The 17,134-nt window shown below is 44.1% G+C and overlaps 1 protein-coding gene across 1 annotated transcript in view; it reads left to right on the top strand.

Moving 5' to 3' along the window:
- Window positions 1–17,134, top strand: part of LOC147887107 (uncharacterized) — a 203,402-nt gene that overhangs the window by 75,972 nt on the left and 110,296 nt on the right. The window contains exons 8-9 of the mRNA XM_087394519.1: window positions 10,771–10,843; window positions 16,245–16,725. Coding sequence (XP_087250645.1) covers window positions 10,771–10,843; window positions 16,245–16,725 — 554 coding nt within the window. The remainder of the gene's footprint in view (window positions 1–10,770; window positions 10,844–16,244; window positions 16,726–17,134) is intronic.

Here is a 17,134-nt window from a genome sequence, read left to right as displayed (position 1 = left end):
ACATCAAGTACATGATTTTTGCCTCTATGAGTTAAAGAAATCTTCTTGTTTCTCATTTGCACATTAGCCCCCACCCTGTACATCCAAGGCATCCCAAGCAAAGCATCACACTCTGGCAAAGGCATAATGTAGAAGTCCTCTGCATCTTGATATCCCTGGATATGCATCCTCAACTTGCCAATGATAGGAGTGACAGTGTGTTGAGTTCAGGGTTGGCCATATCACATATGCCGGATGGCCCCATTTCCTTAGGCTTGATGCCAAGCCTTCCTGCCATATCAGGAGTTATGAAATTCGCCTTTGCCCCAGAATCAAAGAAAAACAAACAATTCTGATTTCTGATTTTTCCCCATGCTTTGCACATCTCAGTCTTTTTCATTTCCTCTTCATCATGTGCATGTGGCAAACTCCCAACCACATCTGGAAGAAGTCCTGCGGAAGGTTTAGGCCTTTTGCCCTTTCGATCAGCCTGTTTATCACCATTCTTATCATCATCTGACTTGTCTCTTTTCTTGGATGGGCAATCATAAGAGCGGTGTCCCTCTCCTTTGCATATAAAACATTTGTTTTGCTCCATGAGTGACTTTTTCTCTTCATCAAATAACTTGATACGGGGCTGTTTATTAGGCTGTCCACGCCTTTGACCAGCTTTGAATTGGGCTTTTCCTCCCTTTTGAAACGGTCGTTTGCCATAATTTTTATTTTCAGATTTGATGTCCTTATCTTGGTGTTTGGCAGCCCGTTTGTTGTCTTCTTTCTTGCTGTCCATAAAGCCCAAATTCTTGCAAATACTTACACATGGAGCTAGCTCGGAGCTAGTTAAAGATCAAAATATTATAGCGCCTTTACTAGGCAATCCACAACAATACCTCTCTATTTTCTCTTTCAAAGAAACATGCCTATAAGAGCTCAATGGCAGCAAAACATCCCAAAACCTCTGGGTGTAATCATCAAGATTCTTGCAAAGTTTGTATGACAAGTCATGCCAGTGTGGAAGTACTTCAACTTCAAAAGTTGGAGTAAGCCAAGTAGAATAGAACACTTGCTTAAATTCCAGCCAAGTAGCAGGTGCATCTCCATGAAGCATAAGGTTGGTGTACCACTTAAGTGCATTGCCTTTCAAAAATGTGGCAACCTTCCTCATCTTGGATGCTTCTGTAAACAAACCCCCAAGAAATGCAGCATCAAACTGTTGAAGGAATGTGAGGGCTTTGTACCCTTCCTGTACTCCATTATATGTCTCAAACTTGACATGAGAACCACCATCCTTAAATTCTTTATATACATTTGATATTGGCTGTCCCAAAGATGGCTGTATATTTGCAGCATTCCCTTCACTAGGGAGAGCCATGCTTGGCTGAACATTAGGCATGGGAGCATATGCTGTGGCTTGCATGCCTAGCTGCATTCCCACATTGTCATACATGGCTTGCTTTCTATGCCCAATTGGCGGTGAAATCAACATAGCATCAAAGATAGAATCTGTACCAAAATATTCAGGTTGCTGCCTCAAATATGGCTGAGGTGGTTGAGCCACATTTATGGACTGCACATTATTATTTTGAGGAGTAGAAGTACCCAAACCAAGGCCTTGTGCTGGCTGCTCATACTGTTGCACTGGCTGTACTTTTTGTACCTCTTTCTCAAGTGCTCTTTTGGGTGATTTCTCTCTCTTGGAAGTCACTTTCTGAGTCATTTTTGATGGCTGTTCCCCTTGGGAAACTGATGCATGAGTGTGCGGTTTGCCATGAGAAGCTGATGCATGTATGTACTCACTCTTTCCGTGCTTGTGCTTTCTTGATTTCTTCTTTTTCTTGGCATTTGTTTGCACAATCTGAGCCAAATTTTGAGTCAGCTGAGTCAAAGCTGTCACTGCATTTGCAAGCTGTGCATTCAACATAGTAGCATCATCTGGCTCACTTCTAGAACTAGTATCACCGTTGAGCTCAGTTGTAGCTTCATGTGTGGCCTGCTCAAAAGGCATTTGTTGTGCTCCCTGCAGCTGTACACTAGCTGGATCATTAAGGCTTTCCTGCCTTCTCCTTTGAGGAGTTGTGCAGCTCTCTTGCTCATGGGTACTCACCATGTTTATGGTTGTAATATTCAGCTGTCAAAAAGTGCAGCAAATATCCTTCCACCAAACTACCGAGGCCCACCTCTTGAGAAAGAGTGTGTGGTATCCCGGCAATGGAACCAATGAAAACGGCCTCTAATCACTCAGAGGGCAGTGGAACTAAACCTTTAATCACTTCAGCACTTATTTACAGCTCACAAAGCATATATCACAACCATTAACCATTTGGCATTTACCCATTTGTTCACAAACAAAACCACTGAAAAAGGGATGGAGGCTAGAATGCCCCTGCTCAACAAACATAGACAAGTGCACCCGATTGGTCCCAAACACCGTGGCACCCCTTTCAGTATTTCTTTATATTTCAGAGTGAAATGATTACAAGTTGCATCTGGGAGACCTTCCCTGCAACTGAGCACGCAGCCCCAATTCACTAAGTCTTCGCCAGGCTTTCAAGCATAGAACACCATCACATAAGTGCACTTAACCCATAGGCTCAATCCAAAGGCATTCTCTTTTCGGAGTGCAATTCCATTGGCTGTCTAGATGCAATCACACTGCACCCTAGCTGCGCTCTCTTTGAGTGGTTTCCAGATGGCATTCACAAAGCTTTTCAAAGCTCCAAAATAAAATCAGCAAAGTACCCAACCAAAGAATGACTCATGGAGCACTGCCTGGGCACCTGTGAGCCAAGAAAGAGGCGGCACACGAGGCCAACCAATAGCTTATGGCATTGCAGCAGCAAAATCACAACTCACCAAGCCCTGAAAACTCAAACCAAGTCCTCAATCGCCAAGAGGACATATTAGCCAATGCCCAATTGCATTCTCAACCAAAGAGGATTGCAAAGGCATGAAGAAAGAGCATTTACAAGAGCCGACCAGCAAGAATTCCACTGAAAAATGCGAAAAGAAGCACTTCTATCACGAAGAAATGGGAGTTCTTGGGCTCAAAAGAAGCGCGCTTCAGAGAGGAATGCATTGAGAAGGTTTTGGAGAAGTTTCATCGCCAGAAAGTCCTCCAAAACTGAGAAAAACTAGTCAACCAGCACGTGGGACCACTCGAAATTCAACAGAAAGCTATAGCTTTGCAAGAGGAGAGGCCCAGGAGGCGGTAGAAGCAAAAAGGTCCAGAAAAAACCACTTTTGCAAATTGGACCAGCAAAAGAAGTGCTCAGCTCAGCCCGTTCTACCAAAGGCACGGAGGGAAAAGCATATCACTACGAAGGGGAGGCAGAGGGGAAGCCATCGGGCCAAACGATTTTTGAGGAATCCAAACGGGTGAGGAGTTATGAAGAAAAACGTAATTTAGCTGAAGGAGGCTGAAAAACCAGTCCAAAATCTCAACAAAGAGAGAAGATGAGAGAGAAAACCACACATGTGAAGTTTAGAAGGCCCAGGAAGGTCCAGAAATGACAAAGGAGCATGTAGAAGGCACTAGAGCCACCTGGAACTCTAGGGGGGCCACTGAAGGTACATGGCCCCGTAGGGGGTCCATTAAAAATGCCACATCGTCATTTTCCAACAACCACTCTTTTAATTCCTTGGAATGCCTTTGGGCCTAGGGATTAATTACGCTTATGTGCTAGGCACCATGCCGCATTTAATTACACATTATTAAGCCCATGCTTGGACTTTTAAAACCAAAGTTATCACGGTCTTGTAGTACATTAAAGTACTTAGAATTTCACGCCCCGTGACATGAAGTGCCCCGAGGATCTGCAAATCCTGCAGTGGTCCTGCCGACTTGCAACCTCAAATTTCTGATGGAAGAAAGACCCATCAGGTCGCTATAGCATGATGTGGTCGTTTGAAATATTAGGGTCGTGGACAATGACCCTAACCCTGGGTACCCCATCCATCCTGACCACCTCAGCAGCCAAAGAGGGCTCGCCAGGAAGAGGGGGGATCTCTGCTTCCACACCAAACCTCTCTCCAATAATTGAAAGAAGCTGGTGATAAACTGAGGGGAGACCAGGGAACCTGATGAAAACAGAAACTCCCTGCTTGTCCTCTTCAACTGGGTTAAAGCCCAGTTGAAAGGGAAACAAAAAAATCCTCTTGCAGCCTAGAAATAGAAACCCGGCCTGTAGCAGGACTCTCGTGACGTCTAGGGAATCTATGCACACCTGAAAGAAACCTCGTCCCAACAAACAAACATCCTTAAGGTGGGGGGCGAGCTCCTGGGGAAGTGCCGCAAGCATCCAATCTCTAGCTTGTGACCTGGAGGGGTGGGATCCATGAATGCGTGCGAAGAGAGTCGTGGAACACTCATGCTCCAAATCCTTTTGCAACTGTTGTAGCTCGTCTTTTGAGAAAGTGATGGTTCTCACGGCCGGTGTGGGCGGTAACGGATTGACTGAGTGGGAACCCATTCGTCAATCGAGGTGAAAAAGGCCGATTCAAATGCAAGGGAGAACTCCGTCCGCTTTCCTGAAGCCCAAGAGACCCCTAACGGAGAATAGGGTACTCCAGATGAGGGGAGAGGGTTAAAGGAAGGAGGGAGAGAGAGGATGAGCAGAGGAGGAATCAGCAAGGGGATAGGGGGGGGCAGCAAGGAGGAGGGAGAGGAGAGGAGGGGGGGATAGAGGAGAGGAGGAGTGGAGGAGAGAGGGGGGGGGGGGGGAGAGGGCAGGGGGAGTAGCAGTTAGGAGGAAGGAGGGAGGAGGCAGAGCGCGGGGGAGGAGGCAGCGCGCAAGGGGAGGTTGCAGCAGCGCGGGGGGGGGCTGCAGCAGCGAGAGAGGGGAGCCAGGGGGGGAGGCAGGGGGGAGGGGGGAGGGGCTGCGCGCGGGAGGGAGGAGGCAGCGCGCAGGGGGGGCTGCAGCAGAGAGGGAGGGGAGTCGGGGGAGGAGGTAGGGGGAGCAGCAGGTAGGAGGGAGGGGAGGGAAGAGGCTGCGCGCAGGGGGGGAGGAGGCAGCGCGCAGGGGGGGAGGAGGGAGCGCGGGGGGGCTGCAGCAGCGAGGGAGGGGAGTTGGAGGGGGAGGTGGGGGGAGCAGAAGGTAGAGGGGAGGGGAGGGAGGAGAAGCAGGGAGGGGAAGGAGGGGGCAGCAAGGAGGGGAGCAAGAAGGAGGGCAGCAGGAGCAGCAGCATGTCGTCGAGCAGGTGCGTTCTATGCTTGGGGGCCTTCTTTCTAAAAGCTACTTTTACATAAAACCAAAATTTTTAGGCTTTCTTTGTTTTTTAAAATCTAATGGGTCCTTTTAAAGAGGTAGCCCCTTGTCCATGCTTTTAGGCCTCATGGGACTTTCTTTTTTATGCTTTTCTCCCCACTCTTGGGTCCTTTTTGCACTCTCTAGGTCCTACACATTGCACAAATAAGTTCCAACAGCGCCCCTCATCAATCCCCCTTGGCTTCTTTGGCTGCAACTCCATCTTAAATCCGAATAAAAAGGAAGCCATAAATCACATGGCCAATATTTGGGCATATCATACTCATTGGCTTCTCATTCATGAGAGGTGTTCAAGAAAACAGTCCACTTTTCTCCTTGTATTGCCATACAAGGGTTAGATCTTCGTAAGGCAAACTTTATCGACATCAAAGAGATACTTAGCCTTAATCAAACTGTTTCTTGGAATCTTTCCATATCCTCTTTCTTTGAGAATCCACTTAAATATTTTTAATGAAGTGATGAACTCCATACCGATACTCTTCCAAGTATGTAAAGCTCAACTTGGAAGTTCCTTCGGAAAGAACTATGCATTGGAGAAGATTTGCAATTTTATTCATTGATCTAGTGCTTCCTTATACATAAAATATCTTCCTACCAAACACTTACCATGCTGGTCAGACATAAACTTGGAGGGTTCTTAAACTTTCCAAAAGGACATATAACTAACAAATGAATTGTAAAATGGTGTCTTTTTTGCCATAATAATCCATGAGAAACCATTAGAGTTCTTGTATATAAAAAATCCCGTTGGAAACTATTAAATAATAGAATCCTAAAGAAAATATTGGGTCAATACTGACCATAAAATGCTTCCATATTGAGGGCTGATACTTGAGCATGTCATGCTCCGTAACAAGAAAACAAGAAAACTGAATATCATAACTGAAACTGCTCTGGAATTGGGATAATATAACTCGAAACTGAAATACTTGGTCAATAATGACCACATGGAATCCTGCCATAAAGGATCAGAGACTTGATCATCTCATCTTCCATAAGAACATAACTGATTATCATAACTAGTTATCATAACTCAATTCCCTTATTGAAGATCATAAAATCAGGTGCATGACCAGTAACTTGCAAACTTTGAACATACTACCCTCAAATAGGGTCTAATCTTGAATCTGTCATGGATCTAACTCTTCAACTCATAAAAGATATACAAGTAGTCTCTGACACTTCTCCTCTTTGGCATAAGCTGCTCAAACCCATAAACTGGATATAACAACTTTGAGATTCTTTTGTCCTGGTACTGTGTATACAAAACTTTGATGAGACTAAACAAATAGTCCATACCCTTGACCACATAGGTCACAAAAACTGGTTCCATACTAATAGAGACTATTCGCTCGTGTACCAAAACTTGGAATCCTCCAAAACTGAAATATAACTCGGAATAGCTAGCTTGTCCCATCAAGGAATACTTTAGGACCACATATGTATGTATAAGCAATCTTGTGTGCTTGGCTTTTGATTCCTAAAACAATCAAGGCGACCACACACTTCTTTCCTTGTAATAAGATACACGGGTTAGATCTTTAAATAAAGAGAAATCAAACTCCATAACATGAGAGCAATACGTAGCTTTAGATGTCCCATAACATCTTTGAAAGCACTTTGTCCAATGACAAGCTTTCACTAAGAAGTGGTTCTCTCTTAAAGCCAATTCAGCCAATAGTTCTCGATAGGAATCCTCATCTTGGGACCTTCCCCCCCTTCAACTCGCAATATTGCTTAGGCACTTGTACTTGTGAGGGCTGAGAGGCCGCATCCATGATGAGAAAGACGAAATAGCAACTGCTGGTTTTTGCTGCTTTTCATTGCTTTTTGCTGCTTTTACTGCTTTTTACGCCGCTTTGGAGAAAAGAGGGCTGCGTGTGCACAAAAAGTGGTTGCTTTTTGTGAAATGTACGTGCTTTTTGGGAGAAGCATATGCTTTTTGAGAGAAGCAAGTGCTTTTTGCTGCGAGAATTCTGGGCAAGATATTGGAAGCACGTCATCAAAGATGACGAGAGGATGAATGTCTTTCCCACTTGATATTTCTTCTAGGAATTAAAATGAACTGAGAGAGGGAGAGAAACAACATAGATTGCTACTTCCACGTAATATTTTTGCAATATTTCCCAAGAACTTCACGATAGAAACTGAAATCTGAAAAGCAGAATTGCAGCACCTATCTCAAAGATTCTTTGCGATAGAACAGAGGGAAAGACGAACTAGACGCAGCATGCACAATACTAGGGCCTAGAAATAAGGACTGGACCCCCTTGAAGGTCTTTTTGGTTATCATTGCCTTGCGCACTTTTCATCTTCATTTTCTTTTTCCATTTGCCTTTCCATTTCGTTCCTCCATGCCATGTGCCTTCATGTGGAATCAGAGCTAGCCCTCTCCCTTCTTGCTCTTCCAAGGGATTGAGGTGAAGAGGCCAAGAAAGAGAAGTTGTTCTCCCTCTTTCCTCTGGAAAGGTAGCGCTCTTCCTTTACCTCACCATGGAGCTATTGGGCAATGCTTCCTACAAGCTACCTGCCAGCTGGTCTCATCCTCACCAATTGCCATCTACCAATCGTACTGAAGGAGAGAATTTGTTGTTGGTCGTGCATCTGCTGAAGGATTCGTGGACCTATTGAGATGGGTCATCGGGGCGATTCCTATCACTTGGCCATTGCCTCCAATCTTCCCAAAACAGGTTGTCTCCTATCTTACAGAAAGGATTGTGATTATACAGATTCTGAACAAGGTTACTCCCTGTTGGTGGACACAGTCTTGATCTGTGTTTATCAGAATAGGTTTGAAAGACATTTTCGTTGGCTCGGGTGTCCGGCGTTTCCAACTTGCGTTCTGGCTATTGATATTTGATTAAACGTACGTGTTCTGGTTGTTGGTTTTTGGGATCGTCACAATATCACCACAAGGCCATTTTGAGTGGATGCTTCTCCTTGCCAATCAAGAGTGAGCTCACTCTTCGCTGATTCAGCAAGCATCAACAATGGCTCAATGACACAATGGCAAGAGACTAGATTCGATAGAGGATATTGAACAATCATTATTTAAATAATAAAAAACTGAACGTTGGTTTGATGCATCTTGTCATTGACAGCATCCACAACTAACTATGAATCTTCTCGATGCACTGAATTGCTGAGAATTTGCTATCAGCTCTGTTGATTCTTGAACAGATCAACACCTCTTTTCCTGCACCATCTTCTCATAAAATTTTTTTGGCTTTTCTGATTTCCCCTTTCCTTGATCAGAATTGATGTAAACACTTGGCATTTTGTGAAATTTGAGAAGATTCATCAGTGATTTATATATCTATTTGGGGGTTTTGCTAAATTCAGCAAAATTTCTTAAAACTGAGGACTTCTACCTGTTATTAGTAACTCTCAGCTCGACTTTTTGGGAGTCATGATGTGATTGCTCCACTCAGCTACTCCCATGGCCTTCACCGACAGATTCTTAGAGGGCATTCATGCCGAGATCTTCATCAGCACTTGGATTCAAGATGTGCATACACCTTTATCCAGCAGTTGTGCGGAGGACATCTCTCATTTCGAGAGATCTGTATTTTTTTTGATGTTGTGTGATTGGGTACTCTGCCTTGGGTAGTCCCCTAAAAATGATTGTAATAATGAGTCCTATGCCATTGAGTCAATAAAGGTTCTCTGCCTTGGATAGTCCTCCTAAAATTATGTGTTGCTTTTATATTTATGGTGTGTGGCTCCATGTCCCTACTTAGTCCTTGGAGCCAGCAGGAGGGGGATGTATTGTGGGAGCCATGTATTGGCTTTGATAGGTGTGTCACATTAGATGAGTCTACATCAAGATTTATATTATCATTGCCTTGCACTTTTCATCTTCATTTTCTCTTTCCATTTGCCTTTCCAATTGCCTTTCCATCCCGTTCCTCCATGCCATGTGCCTTCATTTATTGCAATAGAAAATACTTTGTACAACTAGCTCTAAGAAGAGCATGAAGCTTAGTACAACCCTTGAATGAATCTAGGAGGCCTGGGGCCTTTCTTTTATGGACTTGGCCTAGCAAAATGCTAGGGCTTGGTTTCTAAAAGATACTTTTACATAAAGCCAAACTTTTTAAGCTTTTGGTGCTTTTGGCGCTTTTTTTAAATCTAGTGGGTCCTCCTTTTAAAGAGGTGCCACCTTGTTCATGCTTTAGGCCTCATGGGACCTGCTTTTTTATGCTTTTCTCCTCACTCTTGGGTCCTTTTTGCACACTCTTAGGTCCTACACATTGCACAAGTAAGTTCCCAACACTTTAACCCATTAGAGGTCAGTGAAATGCATGCATTCCTAGTTCTTGGACTAATACTAGTCCCTTGTGGGTGTCCCCACAGTTCTCTTTTACCAATGCAAAGCAAAAGTAAAAATAGTAAACCTTATTCTAGTTAACCAAAGTCAACTTTCTTTGACTGTAGTAAATCTGACAAAGACTCCTCTTTATTTCTTGGGAGAAATACCAATTGGTGACACCCAAAACAAATGGTTATCCTGCTGCTGATTACAAATATGTGCACTTAACTTTTCATGTCCTCTAGGAATTCACATTAAAGTCCATTAGTCATTTCTTGCCCCTGGGCACATGACTATTTATATGTCCCTAGTATGAATATGCACATTGGTCTATTGAACCATCCAATTGTCTTAAACACATCAAAGACCTTGACTAATATGCCCTTAACAAACTTATGGAAAACAATATTACGTCAAAACATGTATATAGAGCACACACACATATGAACACCAATGCACATGGGATAACTCCCAATGTGACACATGGCATCCATAGGACATCCGACACACTAGACTAGAACTCACTAGAACACACCAAATTGACTCATCTTGACTGCATTTCCTAACACCCCCCCATGGAGGAAAGGTGAGTGACTACTAGATGGAACCAAGAACATGACAATGATGGTCATCGAGCTGTGCAATGATGGTCTAGAACTAGAAATGGCTCTAGGCTCGTCGAATTCATAGGATCTGATACCAAATTTTCATGACCACTTGCTGCAACCACAACTTGAAAATAATTTTTTAATAACAAATTATTACCCTGAAATACAACGGTTATCTTCGGCATTTTTGCCTCCAAGTCTATGTGACCTAGATAATCTGAAAGCCAGGTGATGCAAAGGGAGTGACTCACGCTCTGTTCTGTTTCTTTGTTCTTCAGCAGCCTCTTCTCCTTGATTGAGTTTTAGCTTTCTTTATATACATAGAAATCCTTGCCTTAGGTGTTGGTAGCTTAACATTTTTAAATGTCTTCTAGTTTTGGCCAAGCATTAACTGAATGTCTGTTTCTTAATTGATGCTCACATATAAAGGTCATTTTTAGAATGTTGCCAGGTTTTTCTGTAGATCTGTTGCTTACCAAAATTTGCATATAGCTAATCATGGTCACTGATATCCTTTCATATCTTCCGATACTCATCTCCATCTTTATATAACCCTGTGCATATGTACTGCTTAGTAAACCTTTGGGTCTGTCAAAACTCTTTGCAGGAACAGTTGCTACAGGTTCTGATACAGTCTCAGTGATTGGAGTTCTACCACAGCCAAGTTCAGAGCATGAGAGGTACACTTGGACCCTCCTATTAATCCTCAAGCTCCCTTGTTATTTTAATATGTGCCATTCGTCTCAGATGCTTGGTGTCACACTTTCCTAGCAGCACTTTGCATGAGATCTCTATCTTGAATCATAACTTCTTCATTCTGTTACGTATTTTAAGCAAAATTTATTCATGAGTTATAATCTGTATATCAGACATGTCAGCTTCTCTCTCTCTCTCTCTCTCTCTCTCTCTCTCTCTCATAAGCTGGAAGGGACTAAGATATGTATAGCCGAAGAACTCACACGAGCTTAACCGAAGGATAAGGCAAATGAATTAGCAAAGGTTCGGGCTGCGAGGAAGGACGGTAAATGGGCAGTCTATCGTGAAGGAGTAGCACTCATTAAAGAGTTTAAATCAAAACCAAAAGACTCTCAGTCTTAACTGATGTATGGCCAGCTATATCTACATATGTTTTAGCTAGATTATCACGTAGGTACTTTAAATAAAATGGAGCTGCCTTTGCACTACTTGGAAGCTGCCCTGTGCCCTCCCTAAGCTCTTGTACTAGTTGGGTTTCACGTTTTCCCATAGAACTCTTGGTCTCCCATGGACGTTAATAGACTTTCTTTCTCTCTCTCATGTGTGTGTGTGTGTGTGGGCATGTGATATTCTTAAATCATGAAACTCCCTTATGTATAAATTGTTGGCTTAATCTCTCATAATGATTATAATATAAAATATGTTGGTTAGGAAGCATCCTCTTAGAGACTGTTTGATGTTGATACGAAGCAGTATGAATTGAAACTAGTATATTAAGGTACGATATCCCTGTTTAATTATTTCTCCCCAAATGATTACCTTCTATTGTGAATAAACCTCAGTTATGATAACTTTTTTGCCCTAGAAATGAGTGCACCTTCGAGCAAAATCTTAGAAAATGATAGATGTCAACTATTTGTGAGGCACTAACAGGAAACTGGCTGCCTTGCAGCCTGCTTCACCTTGGAACCAGCTGAATAGGGCTTAGAACTAACAGATTTCTCAATTTGCGAAAATGATGAAGATGGTTGCACGTCAAGCCTTGCAGAAGTGCTGATGCTGCTCCATGGCCTCCTTGCAATCGTCTGTACCTTGCTCCCAAATCAAGCGAAAGGTGTATATGATATCCATCCAAATGTTGAGAAATGTGGTAGCGCATTAGATCTATTGGCCTCCCCCCCTCCCATCTGGGCTGCATTGTGCTACCAAGATGTCCGGGCTGTTGGAATGGCCTCCAAGCACTGTTCTCTGGAAAAGTTGGGGTTTAATGTCTGGAATGAGGGATGGCCTCTAGCTGAAGGGACCCATGAGGTCTCATACTGTATAAGACTAGTGAGGACATGAACTTGAAATCCTAGCTAACCATGGTTACCCTCAGACCCGTAGCAAGGACATCCTCGCAGCATTTGTAGTGATAGGCCATATAGTAGATATGGACTCTTAACCCTTGACGAGTCTTCCGGCCAATGAGTCCACATCCTCCCACCGTCTCAAGCCATGTCTCCAAGCCTTTGGAATGGATGCCTACATCTCCTTGATCCGTCGTCAGATCCCCTCATATGTGCAATAGTTTGAGGCGGTCCTTTGGCTACTGAGGTATATAATAGCCTATGGTGCATGGGCCACGTGTTGCTCTACGGAGATATCAATCCAACTTGGCAACCAAGGCAGCTTCTGGTCTCACCTTTGGGAGTCCATATCTCTCCCCTAGGTGAAAGATTGTATATGTGAATGATCTTGGCACAAGAAACCAAGTAGTATTCTTCTAGTGTACTGCCAGGCTAGCAGTAGAGTCATCTACAAAAACTTAAAGAGTTTCGATGTTCTTTTCATTGGTAGAAGGCACATCCCAATCAGCCTTGCCTCTGATGATCAAAGAAAGTACCTCAAAGCCTCTTCTACAAAGAGCAACTAGTGGGAGACCCTACACTATTGAGGTATGAGTGAGAGAAAAAGGCCTCCTCTGTGTAGCCCACTACGAGTGATGATTGGAGCAGCCTATTTATAGCGATGAGGCCATTGATCAATCACATTAAGCCTAGTCTTCAAATATTTCCTTCTAGGAGGATCCACCTTGTCCTATGCCTTTTTCAAAGCAATAGAAGGATTGCAAGGGGTTGACATTCTTGTTGCACCAATTGGCAGCCTTATAGAAACAGAAGATGTTTTCCAAGATACTCGTCTCTTGAACAAATCCAATCTGGATGTTCTAAATGATGTTGGGGAAAAATGAACGAAGGTACAGGCTCAAGATGTTGGCTAGGATCTTGTAGGTTATGTCTAGGAGAGTGATCCGTCTCCGAATATTGATTGATTGTCCCCTTGGGATCAAGCATATTTACCAATAGGAAAGAGAAAACAATCCCATGAAATGCATGGTGGAGTGGGATGCCACAATCAAGTCCCAATACTAAGAAGATTTGAGAGGGTCTGTCATTTCTACACCTGTAGGGACTTTAAAGTCTCAGCCATCATGCTATATTTGAAGGGAGCCTCCAATGGTCCATTCCATCATGGGCTGTGATTATTGAGGCAAAGTGAGCCCAAATCTCCTCTTGGAAGGCCTTTACTAAAGGCATGGACTCCTTGGCTTGGAAGGGCTACCTATAGAGGGAGGTGGTCTCTCCAATAGTTGGAAGACCTTCCTCATCATCCTATCACCTTAGTGTGATCCTGTGAGGTAATGCAAGTACTACTCCATGCATCTGGCCTCCACAACTTGTAAATATCATCTGGTGCTCTTGTACATGTTTTCCACCACATGAAGATCAGAGGAGTTACATCCAACTTGTGAGAGATTTGGTTTAGTGACCTATGGGTAACTCCGCTCAATTGCTTATTTGCTTCCACTCGCATCACAATCAAAAGGCATCCAGCCCTAGTATCAACCTATGAGAAAGAAAGCTTAACATGGCCCTAGGCTTGTGCTTGACCCAAAGGGCCCAATGCTACTCCACCACAGTCTTGACATGTTCATCAAGTGCTCTTTATCTATAGTTCAAAGAGGGTGTCTCTCCTAGAGGTTGCATAGTTGAAGCCCTAGAAAGGATAGGTTGCAATTCCCACCATCTCAATTGTGTCAACCTTCCAAGGGTTGGATTAGCATCATCGTGATATCTAAGGGTGGACAAGCGAACCTTGGAGTGAGGTCGGTTGACCAATGTGACCAGAGATGAATGGGTACGAGTTGCTCGTGAGGAGGCTAGGTGCTAGGGGCTGTGGTCTGACGAAGAGGGGGCTCATAAAGTGGGCCAACAGGCGTATGAGGTGAGGTTGACGGGATGGTTCTGGCTCCTCTCGCTGCTTGTCTACATCTGTGGTCTGCATGGAGACGGGATCCCTCTCTTACATTGGGGTATTGTGAGGTGGACAGGGTAGTGCTGGCTCCTCTCGCTGTGCTGCTCTGTCTACATCTATGGGCTCCATGGAAACGGGATCCCTCTCTTACATTGGGGTATTGTGAGCAGCTAGATGGCCCATCTTCCTGTGGGAGTGTGGCTAGAACATATGGAACAGGTCTTGGCCCATCCATGAGGGCTGGCGGGTAGACTCCCCATGGCAGCAGCTTTGGCACGTATGGGCGATGGAGTAGAAAAGATACGGTTTATTGTTGCAGACCTAGATTCTCCCTTCCAAGACAGCTGGGGACTTGAGGAGAGTTGCACCAAAGGATTAAAGGTCCCCAGGATTACAACATCAGTGCTTAAGCTATAGGGAGATGGGCCATCTCGCGAAGGCTTGTTTCATTTTTTCCTGGCCACACTCCCACAGGAAGTTGGGTTTCCCTAGCCCACTGGGGTTGATAGGCAGGCCTTAGCCCTTTTTCAGTCACCTTCCTCCCAAAAGAGGGGAGGACATGTCCCAATGGGGAAGAATAGCTCTATACTACTTGCGCTTTTGATAGAAACTATTGGAAGGTCAAACAAGATCGCTAACCTGCTAGCTGGATTGAAGGCAGGAAAGAAGAACAAGAAAGAAGGTGTGAGTGATAGGAGGAAGTAGGAGGGCAAGATAGGATGGGGTGAGGCACTGTACAAAACCCAAGACAGATGGAGCTGTACAAAACCCAGGAGGGGAAGGTAGGATGGGGTGGGGCACTGTACAAAACCCAAGACAGTTGGAAATGCTTGGAGACAGCAGGACATTCCTTAGGGGGGGAGGACCAAGTGTAGGGAAAAGGGCCCCGAGAGACAGGGACGTGAAAGGTGGGAAGGCTGAAAGGAGATTGGAAAGAAACCCACAGATTTCCCCACCGGTTGAGAGGACTGGGGGGCGGGGTGTTTGCGTGGACCTAAAGATGCACCAAAAATCCATCATGAAGTGGGATTGAGAGGGCCGGGGGGATGGACGTTGAAGTCCCGAGAAAAAGGAAGAGGGCAAAAAAAGGGCCTGAGGCCCAGATATGAAAACCTGGGGTGGTGACTGTCTCTTGGAGGCTCTGCTCCTTGCAGCCGCAAACAAGCCCAGGGGGCTGTGTGCTTATCCACAGGGTCGGGGGAATTAGAAAAGGGTGGAAGGGAAGGAGAGGGAAGCGGGGGGGACCCTCAGGCTTGCAGGAGACAAGCAGAGGTGGAAGGGTAGGAGAGGGGAAGCTGGAGGGCGGAAGGGAAAGGGTGAGCTGGGAGGGAGGGGCATTGATGGTGGAGAAGCTAGCAAGGAGGAGCAGGTCAAGCACTATGTGCCCTACTCCTCAATTTACACTTTACATGTTCATGAAAGGAGAAGAATAAAATCTATAAATTGACTAAGACTACAATTTCTTATGTTGTACATTAGCGATGCATATATGACCTTTTCACAGCAGAATTATGAGGACCTACATGTAAATTAATGGATGTATTGTCTTTGCTAATTGTAACCTAAATAAGAGCAGGTGTTAATATTCTTTAAAATGCATGGTTAAAGAAGTGTTGCAAATGGTTTCATAATCTATGGACCATTGTGCTTCCTGCACAATCCCACAATGTTATTGTCCCAGTGATGAGATCCAGCAACATATCTTCCTTGCAAAGCTTGAAGATGTTCCATTGGACTGGTACTTCAGGAAGTTCCACCATGAATACATATGGTTGGGAAGGAAATATCAATGCAAATGATCGCATCTGCCTCAATTTACTTTTGAAAACTTTTCAAGGTGTTGAGTGTTACTAAAGCAAACCTTGGCTAGAGCAGTGTTCTCTTTTTATCAGGATCTAGTCTGCATTGTGTTAATTTAGTGATAAAATCACTTGATATTATGTTTGCTTTCCAAAGTGCATAGCCTTCCAAGATTTTCCTGTCCAGGAATGAGTATTAAGCTACTATATATTTTTTATGCACACGTTCAAATAGCATTTTCATTACATCAAGCTCACCTGACCACTTTGTTATGGCATCCTTTTGTAGGGTTTTGATTTCGTATAGAAATGGATTTTCTGTCTTATGGGCGCTCCATGAAAGTCAAGCTCTTGCAGTGCGTGGTGGCACAGAATCTCAGCTTGTTACCCTTTCTGGGATCTCAAAGGAGGGACAAAATGCAGAAAAGATGTTGGAGCTTTCACCAAAAGAACAACAACAGGGGCTCAAAGAACTTACTTCTGTGTGTTGGGCATGTCCAAAGGGAGGTATTTTTGCAGCTGGTTACAGTGATGGAGACATTTTGCTATGGAGCATTCCTGAAACCCTCAGATTGAAGGCTTTATCTGAGAATGGAGAATTTAGAGAGATCAAATACTCATCCATGCCCTTATCTAAAGTTGATTTAGGATCCTACAAAGGTCCTATCACCATGTTGAGATGGTGGCCGAGCGATGAATATAAAAGAACAAAAGATGGATATATCTGTGCTATTGCAGGCAGGGACACAAATGCTCATGGTGTGCTCAAGGTGCCTGATTTAACTCTACATTGATATTTGAACATAATCTCTGTGAAGAATGCAGCAAATTGATATTTTTTTAGAAAACTGATTCTGATGTTGTTAATTGACTTAGGTGCTTGGAAGGAGCAGAAAAAGACTTAAAGGCTGATAGTTATTAGGCATTACTAGCTTAATGATGTAAACATGTGTCAAAAGCCTAACTGCACGACTTTCATAATATGAGTTTCTCACAATTTCTTTCTGAATTTTGTTTCAGGCCAATCTGTCAGATCAATGAATATCCAGAACCCTCCCTCTTCCACTTAGCAAGCCTGCTTTCCCGTCTGCCATCTGTCGAGCCTCTCATGACTTCATGAGCTGGCTCTCCCTTCTTTGGCTTTAACCGTCCATATTCCCTGTTCTCCTGCATATGCCC

The sequence above is a fragment of the Dipteris shenzhenensis genome, chromosome 23, assembly GCF_047967505.1.
Source record: "Dipteris shenzhenensis isolate YYH24624 ecotype China chromosome 23, Dip_SZ_1.0, whole genome shotgun sequence".
Classification (NCBI taxonomy): Eukaryota; Viridiplantae; Streptophyta; class Polypodiopsida; order Gleicheniales; family Dipteridaceae; genus Dipteris; species Dipteris shenzhenensis.
The sequence above is the reverse complement of the archived record's forward strand: the minus strand, read 5'-3'. Positions and strand labels throughout refer to the sequence as shown.